Source organism: Cheilinus undulatus, linkage group 15, assembly GCF_018320785.1.
Source record: "Cheilinus undulatus linkage group 15, ASM1832078v1, whole genome shotgun sequence".
Lineage (NCBI taxonomy): Eukaryota > Metazoa > Chordata > Actinopteri > Labriformes > Labridae > Cheilinus > Cheilinus undulatus.
The window spans coordinates 30,371,611-30,389,865 of NC_054879.1; the positions used below are offsets into that span (position 1 = coordinate 30,371,611).

General features: G+C 37.5%; 1 protein-coding gene across 2 annotated transcripts in view; it reads left to right on the forward strand.

Moving 5' to 3' along the window:
* The window catches only part of wdfy2 (WD repeat and FYVE domain containing 2), a 36,807-nt gene extending 19,073 nt beyond the window's left edge, over positions 1-17,734 (forward strand). For both annotated transcript variants that reach the window (XM_041806312.1, XM_041806314.1), the window contains 6 exons: positions 1,931-2,057; positions 4,000-4,105; positions 7,544-7,645; positions 10,356-10,486; positions 10,597-10,705; positions 13,018-17,734. In XM_041806312.1, the coding sequence (XP_041662246.1) occupies positions 1,931-2,057; positions 4,000-4,105; positions 7,544-7,645; positions 10,356-10,486; positions 10,597-10,705; positions 13,018-13,047 (605 nt within the window). In that variant the 3' untranslated portion in view covers positions 13,048-17,734. The remainder of the gene's footprint in view (positions 1-1,930; positions 2,058-3,999; positions 4,106-7,543; positions 7,646-10,355; positions 10,487-10,596; positions 10,706-13,017) is intronic.
* Positions 17,735-18,255: the final 521 nt, after the last annotated feature.

An 18,255-nucleotide genomic window follows, 5' to 3' on the forward strand; every position in this document is an offset into this window, starting at 1 on the left:
ACATAATCCAGTTTAAATAGGCTAAGTTTGTAAGTTTGTGGACTGTTGTAATGAAACTTCTAAAAATATCATGTTGGTTTTTTACTGTCTTTATACTTCATTGCAGTTTTATTTTTTTGTACCATTGAGGATTTTTAAAGTCACTTTCAATTGCAGCTACCAACCAAAGTTGAAGCTCCAAACTGCTGCTGTAGTATCGTTTCTGAAGACGGTGCAATCACAGTTTGTATTGTGTCGTAAAGCACACTGCCATTGCTAAACAAGGTGTACTAATGATTTAGTCCTGTTGCAAATTAGACCATTCAGGACTTAATTGGTCACCACTGTGCTCTTCTGCACATATGGGTGGAAATTTGCATAATGGCAGCACAAACAAACATTAATGGGCATGAATTTGACACTGAGCAGGGTGATTACAACAAGCCAACATTAAATTATGGACTTTTGCCTGAAAGAGAAACTTCATTTTAAAGCCATGTATAAAATGTGTGATTCAACATCAGTGCTTTACCAGAGCTCCTGTTGGCTTTGTACTTACATATTGCAGCACCAATGGCATAAGAATGCACACTTTTATCAGCATTATAAGTGTTGGCAGATATTAGCCGAACATGTTAATTATATTAGCAAATATATCTACATTGCCTGCAAATACCAGCAGATTTTACAACTAGCTGTGGAGTGTTAAGCAGAACCAACAGACCTAACAGAGCTGGAGGTTTTTGTATTTTTTCCATCCTTATTCCTGAACTTTTAAGTTTGTTTTGTAGACTTAAGTTTTAGAAATGTAAATGTGTTATTTTAAGCACTTAGTCAGGACACTCTGCAAACCAGCAAGAGTTTCATCAGCTGTGCTTAAGTTCAAATGGAGTTTATGCCTTAATAACATTTAAGGTGTTGCTTCAGCTAAGAAAGTTTCAACATAAGCTTAAGCTACAACTTAAATATTACACTGTATATTACACTTTTACTCTGTAAAATATGGAGGTTATAGTGATAGTTTTGAAAGGTGGTATAATTCAGAGGATGACGAGGAGCTGATAGAAGGAGTAACTGTTTCTGAATGTAAAATGCAGAATCTGAATTAAATATCACATCAAGCAGTTTACTTTATCTGTTAAAGATGCTTATTTAAAACTGCAGATTTATGATTTTTTTCACTAAAAACTACTATGTGAAAGAAGAGGGGATAAAGAGGATGAATATTTCTGACTTTGAGATCCTCACATTCATGACTGAGCTTCATACAGTAGCTGTATTAAATGAACAAAGGCTGGATCACATCTGTCTCCCTGTGTCTGCCTGTGTAGTCTCCAACAGGTTTCAGGTTTATTGAGACACTGAAGAAGTCATCTTTAATAGCTGAAAGTCCCTGATTATCCTAAGTCTTTGAGAATATCTTTAAAAGCTGGCACATTGACATCTGCCTCAACAATAGAGGCAGAGAAAAAAGTCTTGAAGAGGATTTCTAAAGATATAAGCTTGATAGTTGGAGATAAAGGACAAAGAGAAGTCAGAATTGGTTTGAAGATAAATTCAATACCAGGAATAAAGAACTTGATGTCAGTGAAAGGATTTCACAACAACTGTGATGATTTGAAGTTTCTGAGTTACCAAAGGGGTAAAAAGAGACAACATGCAAACACATATTATTTCCAAGAATAATTTCCATGCATTGTGACAGGAACAAAAAGAGACTTTAGACAGATAAACAGATTTTTAAACTGACTTAAACAAGTCTTAAGAGAACCGCTTTATGACTGCAGCAGGGACACACAAACAGCTTCTGAGTTCATCACTTTAAATAAACGATCATAAGATCAATAATACCTCTGAGAAGGCTCATCCTCAGAATAACGATGATATTTTCTGGCTCCATGAACGTCTTTGTTTATTGATCTTTTCAGTCAAGTGTTGTGCTCTGCTGCAGGTAATGTGACGGCACTGTGTTGGGATCCAGTGCAGAGGGTTTTGTTTTCCGGCAGCTCTGATCACTCCATCATCATGTGGGACATCGGAGGACGCAAAGGCACCGCCATTGAGCTGCAGGGACACAAGTAAGAACTACAAACATCTTCTCTTTAATAGAACTATCTGTGATGGCAGTTCTCAGCAATTATCCTGTTAATATATTTTAGTCTAGTGACTATGTTCTTTTGGGTTGTTAATTTGTTGTCATATGTTGCAAACCAGATTCCCTGTGGAGTAATAAATATTCAGTCATTTGCAGATACATGTCTTGTAGTGTACATGTGAAGTTTAATTTTATCCACATGCAGAGTTGTTACAATACCAGCAACTAGTCTAAACAACAACTAGTTCAGGGCACTGTATATTGAAAGTTCTGTGTTTTAAATGACAAAAAATTGCAGAAAAACCCCCACACTCTGTTAAAATTGTGCAAATACTTCAGTCAAATACTTGTGCATTTTAGACAGTGCTCTCTTTCTCTGGCTCACAGCAGATTTTGGTTAAAAAGATTAGAGGAGATAAAGTAAGAAAAGATAGCATAAAATTGTTTCTTTAAAGTGTTGTTACTTTGCAATACTATACTGGCCATGAAGTGGAAGTGACATATCTTTTCATAACCCTTTGTATCAAAAAATGTCAAAATGTTTAAATTTTATCAACTTTAATATCATGTTTTAGTAGCTCTTTGTGCCATAACATATTGAAAACCACACTCATTGAAGACCTAATGATGTTAAAGCTACCAAAAAATCTTCTTTATTGGACTTTGAAGCATTTCTTTTGCACTTGTACAAGAAATATACACACTGTATAAAATATTTGTTTATCCTTTATTTATAACATATTTTTAAGGAAAAATGCGATCTATTTTTTGTTTCAGGCTTTTTGGATTTGAGGCTTTTTCCTCTGAGATTTAAAAAAAAAACTTTTAAGTTTATGTAGACAATAACATAGAGACAAAAGAAGTATAAATAAAGACATTAAAGACTAGAACATTTTCAGGAGGGGTGAGACTTGTTGTGGGGCTTCACGGCAGCACAGGGGTTAAGCGCTGTTGCCTCACAGCAAGAAGGTTGCTGGTTTGCTTCTTGGTCAGGCCTTTCTGATTTTCTGATTTTTCACAAAACAACAACAACTAAGCTAACTAAACTAACTCTAAATGGGTCACCAAAGACTGCAGACCCATCAACATTGTTGAAGAAAAGGGGCTAGTTAATATGCTCACTTACAAGACAGATGGTTTTATTATGATGTATTCAAGGTAAGCTCAGTAAAAAGACTACTAGGCAAATATAAATGAAATTTTATCATGTGTTCAAGTGTGATATCAAGAAAAAGAAATATAAGTTTTGATTTAAAAGTTAGATAAAGAATGAGGAAAATACTTTTTCAGCAAGTATTTAACTTAATCTTATACCACTTCTTGAAAAATGTAGTTTTATTTTGTCCTTCCACTAAACAATAGAAAGGTTTTGATAGTGGTTGAGGACTCTGACCGATAAAGGTATCCATATACAAATTTAAAAAATTGTACCCTGACCTCTAAAGACATCACATGAACCCATAAGAACCATGCAACATAGGAACCCAGCTGTGTTAATTGCTCTGATTTATTCATCAAAGTTCTTTTTCTTCAAGTTAAAGAAGCCATCTTTTCCATTCCAGAGATTCTTTTTACTATTTCAGTTCATTAACTGAGGTTTGGAGTCTCTGGTTTCACACTTCCCTCTGAAATGAAATAAACCTAGACTCTTTCTCAAGGTGAACTGATATTCAAACAGCCAGAATGTTTGACTTTTGGACATAAAATCCATATCATGCAGGAGATTAGCATCTGCACTGAGATTTACTGTATGATATTGTAAACTGATTATTCTTTGGTTTCAGGCACTTTGATCAAACAAAGCAGTGATTTTTTGATGTCATTTGGTGTTTAAAAGCTCAAGAGGAGGGTTTTTGCAGGTAATTGAAATGTTTAAATGTTTTGTTTGTTGAAGCATTTTCATGTTTTTGTTTTGCTCCCTCCAGTGAAAAGGTTCAGGGCTTATGCTACGCCTCACACACCCGTCAGCTGATCTCCTGCAGCTCAGATGGAGGCATCGTCATCTGGAACATGGACGTAACACGACAAGAGGTGAGAGAGAGAAGAGGAGGCAGCAGATGGACCCAACACACAAACACATTCATACACTATGTGCCACATGAGGAGAAAAATGTAAATATATGGAAAAGTACATGTGCAGATACTGTTAAAGATATCAGCGTGGTGGATAAGTGCTGCTGTTTGCTTTAACTCCTACTCCAGCATAAATTCTCTGAGATCAGGGAGAGTTCACCAGATTATCAGATTGTTCATTGATTTTTCACTCTTAGAAACTCACACTGAGTCTATCTCCAGCCTTACTTGTATCCCTCTGTACCCTGACAGTCTCCTCACAGTTAGTTAGAACTGGATTTTATCTTTATTTATCCAGACTCACTTTTAATCTTTTTCTGAGTACCTCTGTTGCTGTTACTTGGACAAAAATTTCTTCAGCATGGTTGCTTCTCCTTTGTTTATTTGTTCCATTTAAACATGCCGAGGGTTTTACCTCAACTTCTACTTCTGTTCTGCTAAAATGTGCAGTAGTTCTACATACTGTGTACTAAATTGCTTATTTCATTTATGCACTAGCCCCATAAGAGACTGATAGATTCCCAGATAGCAAAAGACGTTAATTCAATGTTGGATTTTGGTCAGATTGGTTATTTTTGGTTGAGGTTGAAAAATGTCTGTTGTTTCAATATTTAGTTACAGTTACCATTTCAACATTTGAAAAACTGTTGTTGAATCAGTGTAGTATAGATCATGATATTTCAATGTTGAAATGCCCTACATTAAATTGACATCGTTTCAATTGTGCTGATGGGGGGGGGGGTGTATATATACTACGAATTTCCCTTTGGGGATGAATAAAGTACAACTTTACTTTACTTTACTTAGTAATAACATTGTTTCAATGTATAATGCAATGCATGTATATGGTTGACTCAGTGTTGATGCAATTCTACATTCTTTCAATGTTGCTCCTGTCATAGTTGAATCAAGGTTGATTCATTGTCAGAATTGATTGGAAGTTCAATGTTATTGCCATGTTGATCATAGCGAGCACTTTCAATATGTTTTTCAATGTCTGACATCAGTGTTGATTGCAATCTTCAGCCTGACAGCATCGCAATGTTGATTCAGTGACTTTTTGCTATCTGGGTACATCTCCAGTTGCATGCTATATCTGGCCTAAACACAGACACAGCTGTTGCAAAACTTGCAGAAATGTGTACTACTGCTATGTCTTGGTGAAAAATATTAGCAGGCATGTTTGCAAGGCATCCTGAAATTTAATGCCCAAAACACACCAGGGCTGCAGTGTTGCGACACGTCACCTCAAGTGCCACCCCTAGCACATATTAGCAGCTGCAGATCACCAGTCAAACTCCCCACCAGCCACTACTGGACCAGGCGCTCATAGCAAGAGCCAGCTTGGCGCTTGTCTTCCTGCGTCACCGGTTAAGTGAAAAAAAAAATGATAAGGGCAGTAGTATTTCACCAGTGGCCAAGGCCTTCCACTTACTCTACACCCTGAATGGAAGATGGTGTTAAAGTTCTTCTGTTGCAAACAGAGCTTGCAACTCAGCAGCTGAAATGTTTAAAACAGCAATTCCCAGCAGCAGCCCGCAGTGCTGAGATTTGAGTAGTGGCATAAAATACCATGGAGCATCATGGATTCCCCTGGTGTGAGTTTGTAAATAAAGAATAACAGGGGTGATCCTTTGGAAGTGCTTAATATGGTGCAAGTGTGTTCGGGGCTTAAGGTTGCCAAAATATTTCACTGTGTGTTTGCAGAGTGGAACTGGTGGGCAATGCAACTTTTTAACAGCTTTTCTCCCTCATTACATTAGAAACTTAGATTTAAAGAAAACTGTGCTATAATATTGTGTGCAATGCAGTTTTTATAAGACCTCTGAATTCAAGTAACATGACCAGCAGACTTGGGCAGCGTGTCTCCATTTCATAATTTGTGCACATTGTAGAAAGCACTGTGGAAAGATGTTCTGAAGTTATAAAGTAATAGAAAAAACAACCCCCTTAAAAATCTGGGGTAAAATGTAGTTAAGCTGCTATATCTGACAGGATGTCTATGACTCCCTGATAACCACCTGGCCTGGTTCCAGAGCTCAGGGAGAGAATCTAGTCTCTAGTTTTAACAGATGTCAATATCATTTGATTTTTTCCAGCAAGCGTCATATCAAAGTTTAAACATTTTTTATCATGACCAGCCTATTTAAGTCAACTCAGAGAAATCGCCATTTTGGTTCCCTAGTTTGACATTCATTACTGTATGCTAATCAGGTAACAACAAGCAGTGAATGCACTCAAAGTCCCTGAGAACATCATCACTAGATGGTGGTACTATTTTTAATGATGCACAGTTATTACCACTAATGATGCAATAAAGGGAAACACATTTTTTCAAACGTCTGTTTTTATAAGTGGCGCAGCACCGCAGCGTAGGGGTTAAGTACTGTTGCCTCACTCCAGGAAGGTTCCTGGTTCACTTCCCGGTTGAGGCATTTCTGTGGGGAGTTTGCATGTTCTCCCGAAGCATTTTTGGGTTCTCTCTAGGTACTATGGCTTTCTCCCAACACCAAAAACATGCTCATTAGGTTAACTGGTGACTGTAACATGGCTCTAGGTGTGAGTGAAAGTGTGCTTTGTTGTCCCCATATGTCAGCCCTGTGATTGACTGGTGACCAATCCAGGTGTATCCTGCCTCTTGTTCAGTGACCCCATGACCCCAAAGTTTAGCTTGCCACATCTTCACTTAATACACAAAAAACCCATAAATGTCAACATGTCCTTTCTTTTTTAGACAGAAAACAGGAAAAAACATCTCTCGACATGATGCAGTGCTCCCTTTACTTGTATATTTTATTTTTTAAAAGCTACAAATCTTTGAAAACATCGATATCTGTTTTGTTTGATATTTTGTTATATTTAAAGTAAATTTGGTTTTAAACTTGTTTGAATCTTTAAATATAAGATTAGGGAGGACATGATGATGCAAGATTGTTTGCAGAGCACCATTCATGCAAAGACAAACTGAAAGTGATGGACACAGTTAAACAAATAGAGTATCAAGAACATAATCAAACAATAACAAGGCAAATATATTAGAATATATAAAAATCCAACATTATTGATTTAACCACCTTTAAATGATAAATGCTGACCAATATCCCTGCTTTTGTTTGCCTGGCCTCCAATCCTGTAGTTTATTTTGGAATATTATCACCTCATAGTTGGCCTCAAACTCTTTGCACTTCATTCATAGTAGGCCCTTTGACCTCTAAGGCCTTGAATGAGGTGGATTAGGATGAATTACATTGTACTTGTGCTGCCTTCTTTAAAGAGCTGCCTAAGTGCTTTTTATGTTTATATTGTATTGACAACAAGGCTCTGTTTCACTCTATCATTCTTATCTCTCTGAATTAAGGAAAGGATAAATGTAAAATTAAAATCATGTTTTTACAGACTCCAGAGTGGTTGGACAGCGACTCGTGTCAGAAATGTGAGCAGCCTTTCTTCTGGAACTTTAAACAGATGTGGGACAGCAAGAAGATTGGACTACGGCAGGTACTGAAAAATCCTCTCCTGGTGATTGTTTAATATTTAATCCACAAATGTGTAAGAAAGCTATTATAAATCATCAAACATTACATTTAGACACTGTTAAAACAGTAGCTCCAGCAGACTGTGAATTCTTGCCAATAACTTTCCTGGAAACCCACAGAACTGTTCTCTCCTGCCACACTAATGGACAACAAACGTCCTGTGGCTGTTTTATCGCCTCTGAGGAACGACTTTATGTTGTGGCTTTAATTCCAACTGTGTGCTTCTGTGTGGCTGTGTGCATCTGTGAATGTGTTTGCAGTCATTTTTCAACAGCTATCTTGGAAGAGGTTGAAACCATCTTTTTATGGCTAAGTCAATAGAAAATGATTAAAAAAGGGAAGCATACAGAATTATAAAAACACCATCAAAAATGTCATGAAATCATAAACAAGTTATATTTACTCATTTAACTTGACAAAATCATAATTTACTTTTATTAAAGGTGCTATATGTAACTTTTAGAAAACAATCAGTGTAGTGACACTGCTGGCCATTAGGCAAACTACAACAGTATTATGTTGCTTTTCCATGACTGCACACTCCTTGCACATGAATGAGCCTCCGTTTTATCAGCTGATACACATGCAGACCAAGGCGATTTACTGGCACTATGAAAACAGAGGAGGTAAGTAAAGCAACAAAATAAAACACTAAATGACAATGATTGTTTGGATAGAATCTTCGTAAGCAAGCTAATGTAATTTAGCATATGTTTTATGAAACATAAAACACTACATTGTATTTCGTGGTCCGAAGTCATGCCCTACCTTTTCTACAAAAAGATGGCCATCTCTGGATTGGTAGTTATCCCAAGCACATAGCGAAGCTCCCTCCATTTCTCAAATGCTGCACCGATATTCACCCTCGATTTCTGCCTGTGTCAGCCAAGCTCTCGTTTAACTTGACGGGCTTCAGCAGATAAAACTATCTTGGTTTTTTTATGTTTACGCTGTGTTTGTGTTGATGTTTGGGTTTCGCTAGCCAGTGGTTTACCCACGGAAGCAGCCACCCCATTGCCGTTTCTTTCCATTCTACACACCGTAGCCAGGTATAAACAGAGCAGGGGGGTTGTGCGTACTATGTAGCACCTGACGTCACATCTGTTGAGATTTTGCGGAAAATTCGGCCTGAGTTCTTTACAGATAGATGACTTAACAGGCTTATACAGGCAAATAAAGATGATGATGAAATAAAGAGCCTTGTTCTTCACATTGGGTTAAAGTGCGCACCAATATATACTCAAAAATGGGAAGTGTGAAAGCGGAAAACGTACATATAGCCCCTTTAAACGCAAAGTGCTTCTGATTTAGCTGTCTGCGTTTTTGACTTGGATAGTCTTGATAGCCTCCTCAAGCATAGGAATTAACCAAAAATGTCATAAAAGTGCACTATATTTTTCATATATATGTCTTTGGCTGTATACAATGAATTAATCTGGTATCAGGCAGTGTTGTAAACAAGATGGAGAGGTTTGTTGTTGGACACAAGAGGGTTAATTAAATCTGTATGCTTTGAATATTTGGCAAAGTTTTATAAACATGAACAATAAAGTGGTATAAAAATCATATTGTGTGCATAATGAGCTGTTGAGTACACAAAACACAAGATTTAAAAATTTAAATTTTTATTCATTCATCAATTAACTCGTAATGGAAGAATAGAAAAGAAAAGAATGATAAATTCAGTCTACTTCTGCATGAAAAATAAAAGATAGATTTTTAACAGATATTTTTTGGCTTTTGATGCCTTTTTTGAGAGAGGTGGACAGTGAATAGTCAGAAATGGGGATGAGATAGTAGGAGAGACATGTGGGAAAGGAGCCACAGCCCAGACTTGAACCCGGGCCTCCTGCATACATGGGCCACAACATAAATGTTAGGCCATCTGCATCCCACAAAGGCAGAAATTGTTGTGTGAGTATTCTAGTCAGTTCAATAAAACCTGCTCTCTTTGACAAAACTATAAACTAATGTTTTTGTTTCATGGATGAAGTTCACATAATGTTTTGTTGTTATTATCCAGCCATCCATTCATTCATTAGGCTTGACCGATATGACTGCTGTTCAAAAATTTTTTTTCAGAGTAAATTTGATTGATTTTGTGAGAAATTTTGTTTGAATACAGTGGTAAAAGGCCTCAGATGGCCTAGCAGTTAGGTTGTGCCCTCTGTCCCACAAGTCTCACCCCCACTCTCATCCAAAAAGCCCAAAAAAACATCTTTAAAAAAAAAAAAAGTAGTGGAAAAAACCCATAAAATATTAAAATTGAGATGAATAATATGAAATCAGATTTGTTTAAAATTAGGGTCAAATACTGTAATGTAAACACTATAAAAGATGTCTGTAGATTCTATGCAACATTTCTAAAAATGTCAGAAAGTGAACAGACTTTAATAAGGTGCTCAGTTTTTTTAGGAATAGTTGTCCTGAACTTTAAAGCAGTCTTTCAAACTCTTTCTCGTGTGTTTTTGGTCTTGACCTTGGACTAGACTCAAGACTTCAAAGCCCAGACATGAGACTCCTTTTTGGCTTGTACAACAATGATTTTTTTCACACACCTTTCTACTGTAGTAAAGTTAAACTAAGTCTTTATCTAACTGGGCTCCTTCTGGTTAGAAAAGAAATTTCTGTGAATCAAATCTGACATGTTAAAGTCCTCCTGTGTTCCTCAGCATCACTGTAGGAAGTGCGGCCAGGCGGTGTGCGGCAAATGTTCGTCCAAACGCTCCACCATCCCCCTCATGGGCTTTGAGTTCGAGGTGCGTGTGTGTGACAGCTGCCACGAGTCCATCACCGACGAGGAGTAAGTAACAATCAGCCTCTGTTGTCGTCATAGACTGACTCTTTGTGCTCACAGCTCTCTGGAGCTCTCGCATGGTAAAATAACGCACGTTCCCTATGTGTGTCCCGCAGCCGAGCGCCCACGGCCACCTTCCACGACAGCAAGCACAGCATTGTTTACATGCACTATGAGCCCACCACAGGGAATCTGCTCACCTCTGGCACCGACAAAGTGATCAAGGTCTGAACGCAAACAAACAGAGTGTGATGATATATTTATGTGTTTTAGATTAGCACAGGAACAGCCGGTCGATCACTTTTCAGCAATGTCAGCTTTTAACTTTGTCATTAATGTTATGTCTTTGTGTCCTGTTTTTTTTTCTAATTTAGGTATTTATTTTTGTATTTTATTCATTTTATTTAAGGCTGTTTTAGATTCTGGAAAGCCCATATTGTCCTCATGCATACAGTTAGTGTATTTAAGTAGCTTTAGTACCTGTCAGATTAGTCAGAGTATTACCTGTAACCTGCTTCTTTTTATTTCACACACACTAGGCATGTAAAGGAAGTAGAAAAGTGTGTGTTAGGGTGTGGTAGAAACACACAGACATAATATGTAACCCCAAGCTAACCAGAGAAATAATGAAATCTATACATAAAGTCACATATAATTGCAGAAATATAGTTTAAACAAGCAAAAGATGTTGCCAAACAAATGTTGACTGGCAATTTCCTATAGGGTTCCTGTTAACATTTTTTTTGGTTTCTAAGTCATTTTTGTACAAATCAGTGTCATCTATCCATCCACCTTCTTCTGTCTGTCCGAGTTTGAGTCGCAGTAGCAGCAGGAGCAGTAAGTCAACCCAGACTTCCATCTCCCCAGCAACACTTTCCAGTTCCTCCTGAGGGATTCTGAGGTGCTCCCAGGCCACATGGGATGTGTAATCCCTCCTCATGTCTGAGCTCCTCACCCTATCTCTAAGGCTGAGCCTAGACACCCTGCTGAGGAATCTCATTTCAACCACTTGTATCTGTGATCTCACTCTCTTGGTCATTACCCAGAGTTCATGACCATAGGTGAGGGTTTGAGCATAGACCAACTGGTAAATCGAAAGCTTTGCCTTCTGGCTCAGCTCCCTCTTTAACACAGTCAGGTTCAGTGCCTGCAACACTGCTGATGCTGCACCAATGCGTCTGTCAATCTTACCTTCCTACGGTCCTTTCTATCCTCACTCGTGAACAAGACCTTGAGATACTTGAACTCCTTCACTTGAGGCAAGGACTCAGTCCCTAACCAGAGGGAGCAATACACTGTTTTCTGGCAGAGAACCATGGCCTTGGAAATGGAGGTGCTTGTTCCCATACTAGTCGTTTCACACTTAGCCATCAATGACAGTGACATTTAGGGATGAATTAAATCAGCATATTCATAGACAACTTGGTGATATTTGATTATAAGATGGTGAAGGTATGTTTTATGCTGAGAAAGATGATATTTTTTCGCTTGTCTAGCTAAATAATTATGAAATTTCAATAATTACAATAAAGAACTGAAAATAACATGGTAAATCTTTGCTCTGCTTTGTGTAATGTTGATAATTAATATATATTCACAGTCCTCTTGTATTTGCAATAATGTCTTTTTGCTTTAAATCTGCATAACCATTGACACTGCAATTTTTTTAATGAATCGTCAAGTAGGGATTAACCAGCATGACTTACCATCATTGAGCAGCTGCCTTCAGCCTTTGTTGTCAACTATGCTGTATGGCTCAAGTTAAAGCAAGCACGTGCTGCTTGTGGTCTTCTGATCCTGTTCAGAAGTTGAGAAAAAATGTGACTTCTCATCTTCATTCAGTGCTGGGTGTGATGACACTAACTGGCCTGGTGTGCCAAGCTTAGCTGTTGATGTTAACTTCTAAATATCCTGGTGTCTGTGTGTGGTGTTGCTGCAGTATTTTACCTTGTTTTTGCAACCCTTACATATTTCAGAACTCATGTCCAACTTCCAATTTTCTGGTGTCATTCCAGTGTATTTGCTATCCGTCTCACTGGCAGCTGACAGGCTTTCTTTCTGATATTACAGGTGATTTGTTTTGATCTGAAGAATGGACTGCATCATGCAGTTTAGTGTCTGCTGCCACCTGGTGGCTTTTTGTGGCCACATCAATTCTGTAACATCTGTATCAATACATGTATTGGCAATGTGGTGTGACAGTATATTGCCATATTGACTGAATATAGGCCTGGTAAAATAAATCCTCACTGAAACTGAAACTTGATTACTCACTCTGGACTAGTTTAAGTGGCCACTTTTTATGACAGACAGGTTTCAGCAGGTGGCCTTGACTTAGACAAAAAACAGTAAAGAGATGCCTCTTTGTCCACAGGGGGTGCCAAAGTCAACACAGATAATTTCCATTGTTGCTAATGCAAGGATTGTCATTTTGATTTTTCATCTCTTTATTAACTTTAGATTGATTCAGAATAAAACAGTCATTAGGAGGTGAAACTACTGATATCCATCTGATTCTATCTTCTGTTTGTCTGCAGCTCTGGGACATGACTCCTGTGGTGTCCTGAGGTCTGGTGGCGAGCTGCAGTCAGCAGGAAGCTCTGCTCACCAAACTGTGATTTGTTTTCGAGGCAGCAGCCACACTTAGAGGACAAAGAGGGAAACCTATCCAGCAGTATCAGTGTCATCAGGATAATATTTAACTGATATTCGACAACAAGCAGCGGCTGTTGGACGTTCACAGTGGGGACACTGCCAGCCGGTGAAGCCTGGGAACACGACAGACCAGGGCTGACACGAGGCTACAGACGGTTGCGAGTGTTTGTTTGTGTGACTGGTGCTACTGGGTGGAGGATATCTGTGTGTATTTATGTGCCGTCTCATATGTGAGTGTTTTTGAGGGGTTTGACACACTTTATTTTCTTAATTTCCATGCATTCCTGACGATTTTGTACTGGAAAATCATGAAAGAGTGAGTGAAACATTTCTGCATGCCATAATCTGGTACTGTTTAACCAAAACATTATATGTTTTAGATGTGAAGCATTTCATGAAACTTGAACATTTCTCACACACTCAAACTATCATTTAGCATGTCTTATATTCTCCACAAGGGAAACACGTCATTTCTACTCCTGCAAACCTGAACTGCCTACAGGAAAAGATCAGTAACAGAAGCTGCAGTTCGAGGCAAGGCAAGGCAGCTTTAGTCACAGAGTACCATTCATGCATACAGAAATTTAAAATGTTTTACAGACAGCCAAAAAAAAGCCGCCAAGGCTATCAAAAGGCATTACTTGGAGCAAAAACATGACATTGAAATATAGAATTAAAATAAAAAAATCATCAATATGGTTTAGGTGTAGAAGTGGTGATGTCAACCCCTGTAGGTACATTTTTTACATGTGTAATGTACAAGTAAAACCTTTCATTTAACACTACAGTAGCTCTATAAATATACTACATTTTTTGACATATCGCCTGAAGGTGGCGGAAGTGTCCGTACAATAACTGCTGTTGCTGGCCTTGCCTGTAGATGGTTGAAGGATGCTGTTTGTTTTCTTGCTAATGGGTGAAAACGGTTGGACTGAAACAGTGTGTGCAGCTGTTTAAATTCTTCTAATCTTGGCTCATATAATTCAATGTGTGTTCTTTGGATCATATTTTAAATGGTGAAGAGATTATATCTTCGACATCCTGAAAAATCAAATTAAGCATTACACTGACTGAACCTTTTGCCATTCATGTATGTTTCTGGATGTCATCAAGTTTGCTTTATTGAGCTACCAAGCCACCAATACAAAAGACCAACTTTTACTTGGTGTCATAGGAAAATAGGGTTGAATAAATTTATCTCCACCTAGGGCTTCTGTACATCAGAGACTTTTTGCCACAATCCCCAAGACAGTCTGGCTGCAGGACTTAGATCTCAGACGCCCCCCTTTGCAGACCACTATGGTGAGATGCTGCTTCTTATAGAACACACTAAAATTCTCACAGTAAAATTGGGTTAAACTTCCGGTTAGGGTTAGGGTAAGGGCTTGGATATCAAAAGTTAAAAACCTGATCTGCAAAACCTGATTCAAACATTTATGAAGCAAGTAGACAGTCTGTTTGCAGACAAAAAGCTTGTCCTCCATGAAAACACTCCCGCAACACCAGCTACGTAGCTTAGCTAAAGCTAACCAGGCTATGTTAGCTACATTAATTTTGTAGGTAAAACACCTACATAGGTAACTTTGCTGACATAGCTAAATTCAAAGTGAATGAAGTTACATTAGTTATGTTAGCTATGAAAGTAATGTAGCTACATAACCAACATAGCTAAGTCTAAAGCATAGGCTATGTAGCTTAAGTAGCTAAATTCTAGGCTAGCAGACGTAGCTACATAACTAACATAACGAAATGTAAAGCTAATACAGTTACGTTTGCTATGTAAGTAACCTAGCTACATTACCAACTTAGCTAAATCTATAGCTAACAATGCTGCATAGGCTATGAGCTAATGTAGCTAAATCCAAAGCTAACAGAGTTATGTTGGCTAAGTGGGTAATGTAGCTACGTTAGAAACTTAGCTAAATCTTGAGATAAATAGGCTATAAAGCTAAATCCTAATGGAGCTACATTAGCTAGGTTAGATTACCCTACATTCGCTAAAGCTTGACATGTTTTTAAAGTAGTTATTTGACTGGTGGCCGGGTTGGATTTAGCTCTGTTAGCTTTAGGTAAAGATAACACAGCTACATTAGCTTCCGTCTTATGTAGAAATATTAACTTCATAGCTAGCAAAGTTTCATTAACTTTTCCTTAAACTAATGAAGCTAAAGCTACATCAGACGTTTTTCTCTGTTTATGAAATGTGGCTCAGTCTGTAATGTTTGCAGTGTGGTGTGGTTTTATGAATACTACTGCTAGACTTTTATGAATAAAGTTGAGTTATAAAAAAACATCTTTCCAAAAGGTACCACCAAATTACATCCCTACTGTCTTGACAGAGTGGGCATCTCATTGTAGTGATCTGCAAGAAGGGGCACCTGAGATCTCAGGTCTCAAGCCAAATCACTTTTGACCCAAGCCTTAATTAAAGAACAAATTCTAAAATGGTGAAAGGCCAGAAAACTCTTAAAGAAGAGAATGTGTCATCATTTTAAAATTTTTGTTCCCTTGAACTCACAGGGGTCTAAGTGTGTACACAAGCTTTTCTAATATGCTTGAAAGTTTTTATAGCACAAATTATTTTGGGTGAAATTGCTTATGGATGTTTTTAGGGGCTTAATAATCTCTCTCAAAAAGCAGCCAATTTTCTTGCATTGTCTGCCGAGTGTCACCGAAATATCTGGATACCAGGCAAATCTCTTCACCTCATGACATTAGCCGGTAACAAACTCATGTTCGTCAGCAAAAATAGCTGTCCTAGCTTACATAGCTTGCTTTCAAATCAGAGCTGGGATTGTAAAGTTCACAAGGACATGGTATGAAAGGCTGTTTCTCCACAGAGCGGTCTGGTTCAGGTCAGTTTGGTATGTTACGCAATGTTTGCATTTCCACTATCAATAGTTGGGAAGAGGCTGAGTAACTGATCCATACCATCCTATATTCGGCATCCTTCTGATGAGGTACCAAGTGTAGTTATTCAACCCTGTTTGGCTGAATGAATCTTAACTTCCTGTTTGACACTAAACAGCTTTTCATGCTTATTTTTCTTGCTTTAAAAGAAACGATGATACACTATTTTGCAAAAAGCGTATGTGGTACTGGTCAGATTGAAATGATATCATTATTCAAGATATAATTTACAAGCTGTAGAGTTTGCAAGAGTCAGATGAAAGAACCAGCTCTTTTAAGTGAATGAAAGGAACTGGCTCCCTTTTTTTGCAAAAAAAAAAAAGACAAAATGGTACAAAATGAAGAGCTGAAATATTGTCTCTTAATGCTACCCTGAGCCAATTGATCTGGATCTCTAAGACTGGATGCACATTGGTTGTGGAAACACAAGCAACATCAGGTTTTACTGTACTGGACTTTGCTGAAGTGAATTGGACATCTTGGAGAAAACGTGCCCAGAAAGGCTCAGATTTGGGGAATTGTGGGAAATGTGTTTTAAGTTGATTACATTTGATAGAAAGCTGCAACCATAATCATAACTCTTTGATATGATGTAAATTAATCCCTACATTCTGTCAAGTGAGACAATTTCAAAGCACAAAAAAGATACCTTTGTTTAGAACATTTAAGTGCTGAGCACCCCTTTACAGTTTTAAATTCTGTAAATTAACCAATCAGATTGCTTTCTGCTCTTTGTATTTTCTCTACTGTCGGCTACTCTATGAGGTTATTTATTATTCTAAGTCTTAATGTTCCTGCACATATCAAAATGTTCTAGAAATGAACAAAAACATAAGGTTATGTTCATTTGTTCTCATTGTAACCAATTTTTATCATCACAATACTGTTTACTGACTTTTAATGTCAATGCACTGGAATCGAGAAGCAAAAATATATCACAGAATGGCTGCTCTGAAGTGAAAATATAATTTCTTTGTGATTGTTTTCTTTGTGCTTTATTGATGAGATGGTAACTAAAATTGTACCTGATTACGTTCAAAGCCCGCTGAATATTCTCCAAAGATATTTGATATTTAGGTAATGTTTCAGACTTTGTAAGGCTGAAGTGGGTTCAATTCCAGACTTGTGTGTGTTAAAATGCTTGTCTACTCATTCTCAGCCTTTCATTTAGATATAATAACAGCTTTCACTCATCGATGTGAGCCTGTTGGTACTAAGACTTCAAAAGAACCATATCAGTGTTCTCTATAGCTCCTGAATTATTAATCACGTGCATTTCATTTTTGCAGATGCAGTTCCTAATGCATTGTGTACAGTTTTTACTTCTTTTATTGCCGTTATTCCATATTGTGCAAGATATTACCAGTTTAAAGTGATTTGATTGTCACTATGTACTGAATTTGAAGGGAATTCAGTAGCTGCCTGAGCTAGAATTTAAGAGACACATCCAAAACTGTGGTTCATTTTACAAAACAGATTCCCAAGATCTTGTTTATAGGCTGAAACATAAAATATTCCACCTGTAATGCTGAGGCAATTTGGAATTTTCAGCTTTAAAATGAATGGCAAATTTGATTCATTTGGCCAGTGGTCTTTTGTTGTGCTGCTGGAAGTAAAACGGATGGTGTTTTTCAGTGAGTCCATAAATGTAACCATGTATGTATAAATGACTTATTAAAAGAGCAAGTTTACCAACTTCTGCAATTTTGTGTGTGTTTTTGCAGGGATTTGAAGAAACCAATTTCTCATATTGCTGTACTTAATTTGCCTCTATGTTTACAGCTATTTTTTTAATCATTCATTTTAATTTCAGTATATTTTGGGTTAAATGTTTAACTTCACCTTAACAAGATACCAGATGTTGAAACTGAGACAGTTTACCACTTTATGAGAAAATACTAGCTTATTTTGAATATGATGGAAGCAACATTTCTCAATAAAAATGAGACAGAGTTACAAAAAGTGGTACTTACTGGACAAGTAAGTGGTACTAATGAAAGACAGCCTAAGGAGAGTTTTGCAACTATTAAGGTTAAAAAAAGGAGCATTTTAGTGAGCCAGAGTTTCAGAAGTAAAGCTGAACACAGGTTCACCAATGTTGACAAAAAACTGCCTCAAAAAACACTATCTACGGCATTTAATATATTATAAAAAGATTCAGAAAATCTGGGAAATCTCTGTGTACAAGAAATGATGATGAAGCTCAATAT